Source organism: Notothenia coriiceps, unplaced genomic scaffold (assembly GCF_000735185.1).
Source record: "Notothenia coriiceps isolate Sejong01 unplaced genomic scaffold, NC01 NC01_scaffold00024667, whole genome shotgun sequence".
NCBI classification, from domain to species: domain Eukaryota; kingdom Metazoa; phylum Chordata; class Actinopteri; order Perciformes; family Nototheniidae; genus Notothenia; species Notothenia coriiceps.
Genome location: NW_011357368.1, coordinates 8872812 through 8885776, shown reverse-complemented (window position 1 = coordinate 8885776; position 12965 = coordinate 8872812). Strand labels below are relative to the sequence as shown.

The 12965-nt window shown below is 41.9% G+C and overlaps 2 protein-coding genes across 2 annotated transcripts in view; one reads left to right on the top strand and one right to left on the bottom strand.

Annotated features, from left to right (window-relative positions):
• Window positions 1–6976, bottom strand: part of LOC104955472 (tensin-3-like) — a 36790-nt gene extending 29814 nt beyond the window's left edge. The window contains exon 1 of the mRNA XM_010782799.1: window positions 6733–6976. Coding sequence (XP_010781101.1) covers window positions 6733–6976 — 244 coding nt within the window. The remainder of the gene's footprint in view (window positions 1–6732) is intronic.
• A 3595-nt stretch (window positions 6977–10571) lies between these two features.
• The window catches only part of scrib (scribble planar cell polarity protein), a 93142-nt gene continuing 90748 nt past the window's right edge, over window positions 10572–12965 (top strand). The window contains exons 1-4 of the mRNA XM_010782798.1: window positions 10572–10742; window positions 11328–11378; window positions 11465–11587; window positions 11683–11747. Coding sequence (XP_010781100.1) covers window positions 10593–10742; window positions 11328–11378; window positions 11465–11587; window positions 11683–11747 — 389 coding nt within the window. The 5' untranslated portion in view covers window positions 10572–10592. The remainder of the gene's footprint in view (window positions 10743–11327; window positions 11379–11464; window positions 11588–11682; window positions 11748–12965) is intronic.

The following is a 12965-nucleotide window of genomic DNA, read 5'->3' as shown; positions in this document are numbered from 1 at the left end:
AACCCGCGCAGCGTCAGAAAATAAAACCCCTCCTCTCTTTTCGCTCCGTACCCAAATCAGTTAAAAAAGGGGTACAAAGACGGATACAGGATTTGCTGCCGATCTTTACGTCAAACGGCAGCGGACCCACAGAAATTGTTATCAGAAACAATGCCTGAACGTGTTTTTGGATGTAATCTCGTCTTTGGTTTACATTAGCAAGCCTCGCTAACACTCAAGAGCCTAACCTGTACTGTTAGAGCACATGTGTTTAAAAAAGCAGGAAATTAAAAAAAAGGAACTCACCTTGCGATAAACCTGCAAGAAGAAAAAGCATTTGAGCTCCATATATTTCTGAATAATCTTGAAAGTTGTTATCAGACTGGATGGCGTTTTATCACAGCAGAATTTAACTTTATCTCCGTAGAATTCTGATTCAGAGAATTATTCCGCTCCTCTTTTTTTTTTTTTCAAGCCAAGTAAGGACCCAAAATCCGGGTTTTCTATCACAGGGCTGCAAAAGAGGGGTATGAGCAGTATTGAGCAATTGCTTGCAATGGGTGAACTGTGTTTGATATTTTAAGCAAAAAAATTCACAGATATGTTGTGTATAGGATGGCCCTACAATAAATATTTATCTTTATTTATAATGGGACACAGGGGTCCGGATCCGGATCGATTTATCAGTCCGGATCCGAACCCCTGTGTCCCATTATAAATTGAGGTATATATATATATTGTAGGGCCATACCTATACACAACATATCTGTGAATTTTTTGCTTTAAATTACAAACCAGTTCACCCATTGGCAGCAATTGTCTCATACTGCCTCATACCCTTTTTGTGCCAGCCCTGTTAGAAGAAAGGGGATTTTGGGTCCTTAGCTTGAAAAAAAAAAGAGAAGACGGCGGATACTAATGCCTGATCAGGATTTCACCGGAAGATAAAGGTTAAATTCTGCTGTGATGATACGACGTCATCTGTGTTCTAAACCACTTCAAGGATTATTTCAGAAAATAGTATGGAGCTCAAATGCTTTTTGTCTCTTGGCCGAGGTTTTCTCGAGATGGTGGGTTCCTTTTTTTATTTTCTGCTTTTTAAAACATGATGTGCACTGTAGTAGGTTTAGCTCTGAGTGTTTAGCGAGGCTTCGCTAATGTAAACACAAAGACGAGAATTACATCCTAAAACACGTCTCGGGATTGTTTCTGATAACAATTTTCTGTGGGTCCGCTGCCGATTTGACGTAAGATCGGCAGCAAATCTGTATCCGCTCGTTGTACCCCTGTTTTTAATAGATTTGGGTACGGAGGAAAAGAGAGAGGGTTTTATTTTCTGACGCTGCGCGAGTTCCCCGACGCACCGGGGACACATATTTATGTATAAAAGACATCACACAGTCTTTACTGACATTGATCCGGACCATTGACCTTGTATACAATTCACAAGTGGACCTTGAACAAAAAAGTTTGAGTACCCCTGCACTATAGCCTACAGGATTTGTAAAAAAATTACTACAACACGTTAAAGCCCCAATAGTCCTTCAGTATGTACATTTGAGTATGACTTGTTTTCAATTAGTACAGATACAATATGTCACATCCTGCCTAGATACATTTTTGTCAGGCTGAATCATTTTTTAGTTCACTTGTTTCAAACCAACCAAAGCTACTCCTGGCCAAACCTCCGAAAATCCCAAATGTTCCGTCATCGTGTTTGGGATGCTTGTAATGTTGAATGGTGCCTTTGAGATAACAGAGGATATGAATCACAAACATTTGACACACCCGTCTCTGATATTCATTAACGGCGGTTTAGCATTTTTTTCCACCCTCATCGTCCAAGATGTTAGTCACACAAAAAGCAGAGACAGTTAGGAAGGAGTAACGAAGAGAAAGGGTGAGAACCGAGCGACACAGGGAAAAAACTGAGGCTGTGGCTCTATGTAAGACAAGGCAGAAGATATAAAAGATTTGCCATCTCCTCCGCCAAATAACCTTTGTATTCGCAAAGTGTTTTCAAGGGAACATTTCAGCAGCACTGGGTAACAATTTGCTGGTCACCTTTCACCGCAATCTTGCAGGGGTGAGGGTAAAAGTGTGACAGTGACAGTTCTACCATTTGGAAAAGGGAGGGGAAGGAGGGAGGTAAGAGTGCTAGGAATACAAAAAATGCTCAAAATGTAAAAGATATACAACAACTGTATGCTGGCTCCACTTTGACACAACAACACCCTGGCTCTGCTTATCCACAGTTGTCAGACGGTTTCAGGCATGCACACAAATGCCATGAACTGCCATGGAGAGTGGAGGAGGGAGGAAGGGGAGGGAGAGAGAGAGAGAGCCAGAGAGAGCGCATAGGGGTTTAGACCCATGGTTTAGACAATGCCATTTATAAAGCATGGCCCTCTGCCTGCCTCATAAACTGTGCATTATTCTGGGAAAGCAGGAAACCGGCTGGACTTTCAGTAGAGAGGGAGACATATTGAGAGAAAAAAGGAAAATCAATTATGTAGCCTTTTTTTCCGTGTTGCTTTCTTTCTATCCTTCCCTTTGTCACCCACCTTCCATGTCTAAGTATTATTTTAAAATATTGTTTATACTAATCGCTAACAGGAAACATTTTACATCAGAGACAAGCCTGTGATTGCAGTCCAGGAAATATTCACACTTCAAAAAAGTGTCATTAAAGTAAATACTGGGATCAAAACAAAGCTGCCAATATGATAAGCAATGCTTATTTGACAGGATATTTTTGAACTGTTATATACTTCAGGTCATTTAAAAATATATTTTTCCTCAAACAACTAAAAAACTATTTGTTCAATGCTGCATGGTTTAACAGCTTCTTAAACACGCTCCTGCAACACCTCTCCGACCAAATTTTACATGGCTATGCATGCCAATTTCTGAACTTTCTGAAACCGACAATCATGCTCCCTTCAAGTAGTTATTGGCCTGCTGGCTAAAATACGTGTTGTTATTCCCATACAATTAATTTGCCCCTCTCTATAATAGCTGACTTTTCACCCCAACTTGAATGTGGCCCTTCGCTGTGGGACGCCCAGTTCTTTTTTGGGATCTTAACTGGCTGCCACTACAACGTAGACCAGGATAATTGGCTAAAAACAAATGTAATGTCAATTATGTTAAACTTTTAACGTCAATTGATAAGGTTGCGTTTTCCCAAAACTTGGATTGGTCAGGTGTTACGTTCTATCGATCTGGGCTAATCTATTGATTTAGGAACCAATTATTCTAAATCATGGGTATAAGGTTGAAACATCAATAGATATTGCTGTTAAACTGCCGTGCAAGTGAAATTAGTGAGCAGTGTTAGCAACATTACATTGCAGAGTGTGAGATAGAGAGTGTGTGTGACAGCGAGTAACAGAAACTTTATAGCTGTGTGTAGCAGCGCAGTGAGTGTTCATTTCTTTCAGTAAATAAATGCTCCAACTTAATACTCAAGCCAAGTTCCACCTGCTGACAAAAGTGAATTGTGTTAACCCCTAAATTAGCTTAAACAAACAGCCCAGTATGACTAAAGGTGACCTGACCTTTAAGTTGGACAGCTATTTCCTTATTTTAGTGAAAAGCTGCTCACAGGCTTGAACGCCAACCAAATCTTCAACGACAACACAATTAATCTATTATCTTATTCAAAAGCATAGATCATCTTTCACTGAAGTGTCTAAGATAATCCAGGAAAACAATTGTCAAATTACATTTTAGTTGATATAAACAGAATGTGTTAATGGGCATAGGATATTGTTTTATATCAAACACAAGCCCTTGAATCTATTCAAAATCATGGCAGACCTTTTTTAAATCAGCAGATATAGTACAACTTTCCAAAGAATCAAAATAATAATGCATCATGATAAAACGTTTGATTTGCATTCCTACTGGATTCAGTTTGAAATGTTCCTGTAATGATACCTAAACTATATTCTTGATACGTTTGATACCCAATGTCAGTACTGAGTCTGTTTAATTTGTTGGATGAAACCAACATTTTAGTTGGAAAAACTTAGGATAGAGATAACTTTCAATGCATAGGAAGACCTCTAAAATCGGTCTTATTATTAAGCTATCAAGAGTGTAATACAGTTCTGAAATACCACCGCCTGAATAACAAGAGAAAGACAGCTGATCTCTCCTTATTCTTTCTTTCCCACTCTCTTTCTTTCCATGCCGTTCTCCCTCATCTTCCCCCAGTGCACCAGGAGGTCTATGTTTAGACAGGATAGAGTTCTCCAGGGCCAACATGGGTAAAGCTCTGTCTCGTCTCTGCACGGTGAATGTGTCAGTGGAGAGAGTTATAAGCCCTGCTCTGCCCAACACCCCCACCTTCTCCTTGGCAAGTGGCAGTCAGTCAGCTGATTTGTGCTGCTGAGGGGATTTGGTGTTCCACGTAGGCTATTTTAAAAGCACCAACACCTCTCTGCCTCCCTCTCTTTCTCTCTCTTTTCCAATCCCTCACTTTTTCACTATCTCATGCATTGGCTCTCTTACAACCTCATAACATACCCCTCACCCATTCCCCTGTATTGCTCTCTGCACTCCCTTCCCCCATCCTCCTTTTTTTTTCTCTGCTCCCCCCTGCCTCGACCACTATTGCTGCATTTATTCACTCTACTGTATGTCTCTGTCAGACCATGACTTCTGTTTCTCAGCATCTTCTGGTGGGGGTTGTGGACAATATGAAGAGCCAGATCGAAAGCCAAATCTATGATCCTCTGCCCCATGTAACGATAGGAAGGGAGTTATGTTGAGTCTTGTCAAGTCTAGGCAAGGTGTCCTTGTATATAAAGGACAATATATGCAGTTTCACAACGCCTTCTAAAGGTATTCATACTCTTTCCACTCATATGAGCATTATCGGCTCTGCCACGCCATGTCTGGTTGCATTTAGGAAACAAAATCTTCTTGGTTAAGGTTAGAGAAGATTGCATTGGTGTTTAAAAGCATTCTTTGGTAGGAAAATTATGGGAAGAATTGGCACATCAACTCTCACTTTTCAAAGTATCACATTTATCCCCAATGAAGTGCGTCATACATTAGCCGTGTTGCAGAGTGTTGACACAAAGCACTGGTATTGGGAAATAGTATGAGCATGTCTGGTTATTAATGATAATTAATATTTGATAATATCAATTGTTTCAGCAAATATACTAGACTTCAAATGAGGAATTCTCATTAATAATTCAATCAATTCCTGTAAATGAAACATGAGAGCATGTATATTCCAAAAAGCATTTATTTAAAAGATGATTCATAAAAAAAACTATTTTAACTCATTCAATTCAATATCCAAATAGTGAAAAGGTATAGCCTTTATGTGTTTGTGTAAAGAGAAAGCAAATGTGCGTTTGTTGGTGTGTGTGCGCCAGGCGAAAAGAACGTGCTGTGTTCATTGTCCCTGTGATTTTTGCATGCTCGTGCACAAACACACGTCGTTAGTTCAACACAATTATGCATGGATGTCCACCTCCACGTTTTAAAAGTGGGTAGAATTATATATTCACCATTTATGTAGACAATGCTTAGCTGTTCCAAAATTGGTGACTTACCAAATCCAGCTTGCCCGGGTTACGTATTGATACACACACTGGTTTCCTCTTCGGAAAGACAATGGTTTTTTTAAATTATATTTTGGTTGGATGCACAAAATGTATACGTTTTGTTCGACCACATCAAATATATCGGCAAATATCCTTTCTTCTATGTCTGAAGCTTTCACATGTCCTAAGACAGGTGATTGCTAAGAAATGACCAAATAAGATCTGTTAAACGTCATCAAGCCAAACTCAAGTCCGCCTTAAGCTTAGCGATGGTAATGTGGAGTCATGCAACTGTGATGTATTTTGTTTAGCTTTACGTTATCTTTTAACTAACGATAAGGCCTACAAGAATACATCATCACTGCACCACTTTATTGATATGAAACCATTGGCTCTGCAAAGGGTATACTTTTATAATTTACCGGATTATCAGCCTTTGCACTTCATGCCCGGCGCGATCTGCTCTGTTCAATGCCACATACATCGCCCCTGAAACGAGTGGCAAAGCGCTTCTGGGGCGAGCTTCCAAAACATGCGGTCGCAAGCAGGAATCACAAGCATCTTCTAGAGCAGGGGTTCCTAAACTTTGCCATGCCAAGGACCCCCATATAGCATTATCCTCTGGCGGGGACCCCCCTGTTGCAATTTTTCTTTTTAAATGATGTGTACAAGTGCCTCCCGATTGAACATGCAGTGCGTTGCCACTACATTTGGGGCCTTCTGCCTGATCGAAGCTGTCACACTTTCTTTGCCTGTCATAGCCCCACTGCCCCATCTGAACACACACCCACACAACGAGACCAGTCAAGTCCGTTTGAGATGATGTACTCATCTAAAACTTGGAAAATNGCAAACCCCCACCCTCATGGAACGCTCTCCCTGCGGAGTTCACACATCGCACTCGACGCCTTCAAAAGGCCCCCTCAAGTTCCGCATCTGTTTGCCAAGGCTTTCGGGCCCCTAATCGATCTGTGTTTTGTGCTGTCTGACTTTTGGTTGGTTTATGTTTTGGTTTGCCTATTACTTGTAAAGCGACCTTGGCGTTCCCTTGGAAGATGGCGCTATATTAAATCCAGGCTATTATTATTATTTTATTATTATTATCATGAAAATGTCCGGTGCTAAACAAATACCCCCAATCCATAGATTCCGGGTGGGGTGAATAATGTCAATCGATAACACAAACCCCAGTATTCACCATAGTCAAATCCTCGTGCGTGGGAGGAAGTGACCACGACCCCGGCGTGTACGGACCACAGGGGCCGAGGAGGGCGGGCGCCGCAGCGAGGACAGGGGCTGCCAACGAGGGCGAGGGATTCCCCACAGGGGGCGGGGGGCGGCCATGGGAGGGTGCGACGTGGGGCAGAACCAATCCAACTTGTGTGTTTATACTTCCACTCTTTGACGGTGGAGCAGGCTCTAATCCGCATCAGGACACAGTCTCAGGGCTGGCCACCAACGTTCCACCACCAGGGCTCTTGGGTTGCCACGGTGACGTTAGTGACTTGAACGGACCATCGTAAAGGGGGCCGCAGGGGACAGCCGGTGGGCGGCAGCGGTGGCGAATAAAAAAAAACGAAAATCCGCCGACTCTAATCCGGGGGACAACCGGAAAGCTGGGTTTGCTGTGCTGCGATGTGGGGACGGGCGCAATGTCCCGGCGGTCTCCAGCAGGGAGGAGCGCTGTCCGGCCGCAGACCAGGGCAAAGTGGCGGTGGGAATGAATTCCCCGGGGACCCTGTAGGCGTCTGGCCATAGACGAGCGCTCCGCCGACGAGGAGGTCTTCTTTGGGGGCACACCTGAGGCCGAGCATAACCCACGTGAGCTTATCCACCCAGTTGCCGTCTGTCAAAGCCGCACACAGTGACGCCTTCAATGGACGGTGAAACCACTCACACAATCCCGTTAGCCTGGGGGTGGTGCGGTGCAGGCTTCACCCCCAAAACCCACAGCAACAGCGTTCCACAGCTCCGAGGTGAAACTGAGAACCGTCAGAGGAGAGGTCAGACGGGGTCCAAAGCGCGCCACCCACGTGCCGATGAAAGCGCGGGCGACGTCGGAAGCTGACTTCGAGGCGAGGGGAACGTGCCTCGCGGCCAGCGGGTTGTCCTGTCCACCATTGTAAACACGTAGGTGAAAACCGTGAGAGGGGGGATCGGACCCACAAGGTCGACATTGACATGGTCCAAACCTCCTCTCAGGAACCGCAAAAAGTTCAAAAGGGGCCCTAGTATGGCGGTGGACTTTGGCCCGTTTACAGGCCACGCACGAGTCGACCCAGGACCTCACGTCTTCTTGCTAACCGTCGGCCCCCGGAGCTTTCTGCTAGGTGCATGCCTGTACCAGGGAAGGTTGCCGCGCTGCATGTCGGGGCCAGCACCTCTGGGGCAAACGCTGTGTTGCCAGGAAGAACCGGTCGGCTTCTTCGCCAAAGCGCGGGGCTCAGTAATAGCGTATTAGCGAGCGCTGTCTGTACATGCGGCGGCGTGTGCCGAAGAAACAGTTCTATGAACAAAAAATTAGGTTCTTCCGTACCCAGCAGGCTGAGCATCATCCTCCATATGGTCAGATGGCTTGTTGTCCCCCAGGCTATGAATAGCGAGCAGGCGTCGGGCCCGTTCCGACCGTGACAGCTCGAAAGTCTTTAGCAGGAAAAGCCTTGAACGCTGCATATTTATATCCTGGGCAGGAGGAGATGTAATAAGCCCACCGTTCCGGGTCGCAGTGGAGCTCCCCAGCACCAAAACTACGTGAAAATAGCGTGCTGCGTCGTCAGTCACTCCGCGGAGGGTGAACTGAGCCTCCGCCTGAGTGAACCATGCAGCCGCAGATGTCTCCCAAAACTTCGGCAGTTTGAAAAAAAACGGCGTTACTTGCCATGCTCGGTTCAGTCTCGGATCCTTCAACGAGACTTATGTCGAGGTCACGAATGTAGTGCCGAGAGACGGGAGTCGGAGGCGGGGTATCGAAGGTACAAGCTAGACTTTTATTTAGCATCTTGCATGTAAAACACATGTAAACAACTTCATGCCCGGGAAGCGAAGACCGGCGGAAACAGGAAGTCCGGTTCACTAAAATGTCCGTGCAGAACAATACCCCAAACCATAGATCCGTGGGTGAATAATGTCAATCACCACAACCTCAACAATGGAATTATGATCAGTAGAAATGGCCATGACATGGGACCAGGTACCTTAAATAGATTGCTACAGGGATGACAGTGGGTTCCCGCAAAAACAAACCAATGGGTTTTTTTCAACAGATTTTGGATTATTGTAAAAAATAAATAAATGTACTTGTATGTTTTGTTCAACAAGATACAATTGTCAAATGAAAACCCCTTTGTGATTTTTGAAGAGTTAATGGAAATTAATTAATTTTCATTTTCATTTCAAACCTTTATTTAACCAGATTGGTCCCATTGAGATCATAGATCTCTTTTTCAAGGAGACCTGCAGCATATAGGTTCCACATGAAACATAAAACAATAAAGGACATCATACATTATATTTACAGGATACATTTACATAGTTATAGACATTTACAAGTGCCCATAGTATCAAGTGCCCATATTATCAACGAGCATTTCATTTAGCCTAGCTTAATAAGACACTAATAAGCTAAGGTTTCAAAGTTTTTCGTGACCATCTTTTTAATGTTTTCTAGTTGTCCTTACAGAGGGAGGTATATACACAGATACAAATTGTGTAAACGATAATACAAAAAGAAAGAGAAAAAAGATAGGAAGTCCCCTTGTCTACTTATTTATCTTACTGTTACTCTTATGTCCACTCATATTTGTATGTTTGAAATACATTTTAAGCTTAACTTGTCACAAATACTGGAAACAGCTAACCCTTCACACAATTTACACGAAAACAACATTGAAAACATTTGGTTTTTCAGGGGAAAATGTATGTTAGGGGTTATTTTGTACTACAAATGGATATCACCTACACATAGATATCACCTAAATGATTGTTCCAGAAACAGAAGAATCATTTCCCAAAAGCGCTAAAGTATCCATTTGAGATTTGATGTTTATTGAAAGCTTTTTTTAAATATATAAACACAGATAATAACTGATTCGTGAGGCAGTACTGTAAAGACGCAGAACTCTGTTAGCTGTTTAAAGGTAGGATAATTCACTTCAGAAACACTTTTTGTTATATTCCATGTAATGCTCTTAACATCCCGAAAGCAATAAATATATTAAATGCTTTAACAATAAATATATACAAATATTTCATCTGTGGAAGCCGTGGCGCTGTAAAAAGCACGACCAATCATCTGCCTCGGCCCGGCTGAAATAACTCGTGATGATCTCGTGCACAAACTTATTTCGTGCCCTCATTGGTCATGTGCAAGTTCGTGTGTGTTGGAGGAGTGGCACTGTAAGGAAGTCTGAAGGAAGGGGCAGATTATTTTCGGTTGTCTACTTTCAACGCACTCGAGCTGGTTTCTCCATTCTTACCTACCTTTAAGCTTTTAGAAGCAAACTAGAAAAATGATTTGAAGCCTATACGACCAACAAAGCTTAACTGAATAAATAAACATACACACAACATTATGGTCATGTGAGAAATCTTTAGATAGAACCTAATACTTTTAAGGTTGTAGTTTTACGTCCTTGTCAGAATCTGTGTTTCAAGTTAGTAGAGTTTTGCTGATGAGTAATGAAGTTACTATTTGAACATTATGATCTTTTGGTTATTTATCATCACCTTCCTGTGGTTAAGGCCAAATGAAGATTTCCAGTGACTCAGCTTATGGTTCAGTTCCTCATTTTGTCTGGAAATGACCCCACTTTGTTAAGTTTCACATCCTGTAGGATTCAAGGTCTGACCGTGTTTGAACTCATGTATCTGTGTAGGCCGAAGATATCAATTGGAGGGCAGCTGATACATGCTCAGTTAAAAATGTCCTGCAAACATCTGCTGACCTTCAGTGAAAGTCCTCACTTCCCTAAAATGTCCATGACTTTCGTTCTCACACACAACCTGCATTTCACTTACTGCAGGGCTCCCATGTGACCGAGATCAATCATGGAGGAACCCCAGCGAATCGATCTGACCTACATCACTGAACGCATCATCACCATCTTCTGCCCACCTGAATGTCCAGAGGAGATCTACCTGCAGAACCTGCAGGAGATCCTCCTCATGCTGCAGTCCAAGCATGGACACCACTACATGGTGAGGAGAGTGGAGGAAATATTACATTATTATATTTCAGCAAATCTCCTGCATTTAATGTTTTACTTCAGCAGTGAAACAAAAGTATTTGTATCATTGAACTATACTGAAAGAGCAAAGAATTAAGTAATTATTATGCATAATGGAGCATTTCAGAATAATGTATTTTGGATGCATTATCAGCATATCACTATCGCAGCTGGTAACAGGCTGGCGTATTTGTTTTGTTACATACTGAAAGGTAGTTGAATGAAAATACATCAGCTTGGATTAATATGTTGTGTTAACAATGTGAATTTGAAAAGCAACTAAGAACCAAAGGCTTTATAATTAATCGTGAATAGTGAAGTACAATGTACAATATTCCTCTAAATGGCAGAGGAGTTTTAGAATAAAGTAGAATACCAAGCACTACTTAAGTAACGTTCAAGTACACACACAATATTTTATGTAGCATATATATTTCAACAATTTAGATAATGATAGGCTTGAATGTTTCAACAGAAGATTGAATGACATTCAAAAAAGTCACTTTTTCAAAGCTGTTCTTTTTTTTTTCATGACTAAAATATCTGCTTTCTTTAGCTCATCAACCTCTCACAGAAACATGAAACCCTCACCCAAAGGAATCACAAGGTAATACAAAAACAAAAAAATACTAATTTAAGAGGTGAAATGTTGCAGTGAAATGGTGTCACAGTTTTTGGGGATTTGTCTGTCAGATTTTGGACACGGGTTGGGTGGATCACCTCGCTCCTGACCTGGATCAGATGGTCAGTGTGTGCTCAACGATGAAGACCTGGCTGCAAACACATCCCAAACACGTCCTGGTGTTACACTGCAGGGTAACCGTCACTGACTCCTATGCACTCATTCATCCATTTACTGTCTGAGAGTATTGAAAGTGAAACTCTTCTGTTTCTGTGGTTGTCCTGTACAGGGAGGTAAAGGCCGGCTCGGAGTTCTGGTGGCTTCTTACATCCACTTCAGCAACATGTCAGACAGGTAACACTGATGCCATGTGAATTTTATATAAGTTGTAAAAAGTATGCTCATCAAGAATTGAACTTTAATTATTTGCAAACTAAAATAAATAAGATGGCAATTAACAACTCTGTCAACTGTCAAGACAACCATGTTAGCAAGTCAGAGAGTCTGTATTAGCTTAATGCTAATGTGGCTCACTTGGCCACAATGACATTGCAGTGTTAGCTTGCTAATGTAAACCATTTTCCTTTTACCGATGCAAAGGTTTGCTTATAATTACCTAACACAAAAATATACCATCCGTTTCAGGTATTTGGTCGCTAAGTAATGGCCGTTTTATTACAAACGATGGTGCTAGATTAAAGTCAGATGACAGTCAATTAAATGACATTAGGCTACATATCATTTAGTAGACGCTTTTATCGAAAGCTACTTAGAATAAGTGCAAAAATCATAAAGAATCAAACTCCGAACAAGAAGGAAAGTGCAGACATAGTCACTTCAAGCCAGATCATACCATAAGAAGTGCTGGTGAATTACTTACAAGGCCCAAATTAACCCAACAAGTAGAGGTGGTTTGAGAAATCCATCCAATTTAATTGGTCCAATAATTATTGAGATATTTCAGTCTGCACAGAAGTGGTGGGAAAGAAATGCTAGTGGCTAAAAATGTAAGAAAATAAAGCAGAACAAGAGAAAGATAGAGGCCCCTTATAGCTTTCTGGTTAAAATGTGCAACATCAATACCTATATCAGATATAGAAATAATTGGAGTAAACTTCAGGTAAACTCTAGGGGATCTACTATATGTATTTACCAAAACTGCATTTTAGCAAATACTAATACTATTGCTAGTTTTTAAATCACTAAATGGCTTAGGACCGAGGTATATAAACAATCTCCTGCATAACTATGAACCATCCAGGAGTCTCAGGTCCTCTGGGTCGGGTCTGCTCTCTGTTCCAAGAATAAGAACTAAACATGGAAAAGCAGCGTTTAGCTATTGCCCCGACAATCTGGAACAAACTGCCCGAATCGTGCACGTCCGCTGAAACACTTCCTATTTTCAAATCCAGACTAAAAACATATATATTTGCCGCTGCTTTTATTTGAGCTGCAGTATGCCTTTTATTCATGCATTCTGTGCATTCTGGCTGTGTTTATTTATTTATTTCATTATATTTGCTTTTTTATGCCTGTTTTTAAATGCCATTTAACAATGTGTTTATGCTGTAT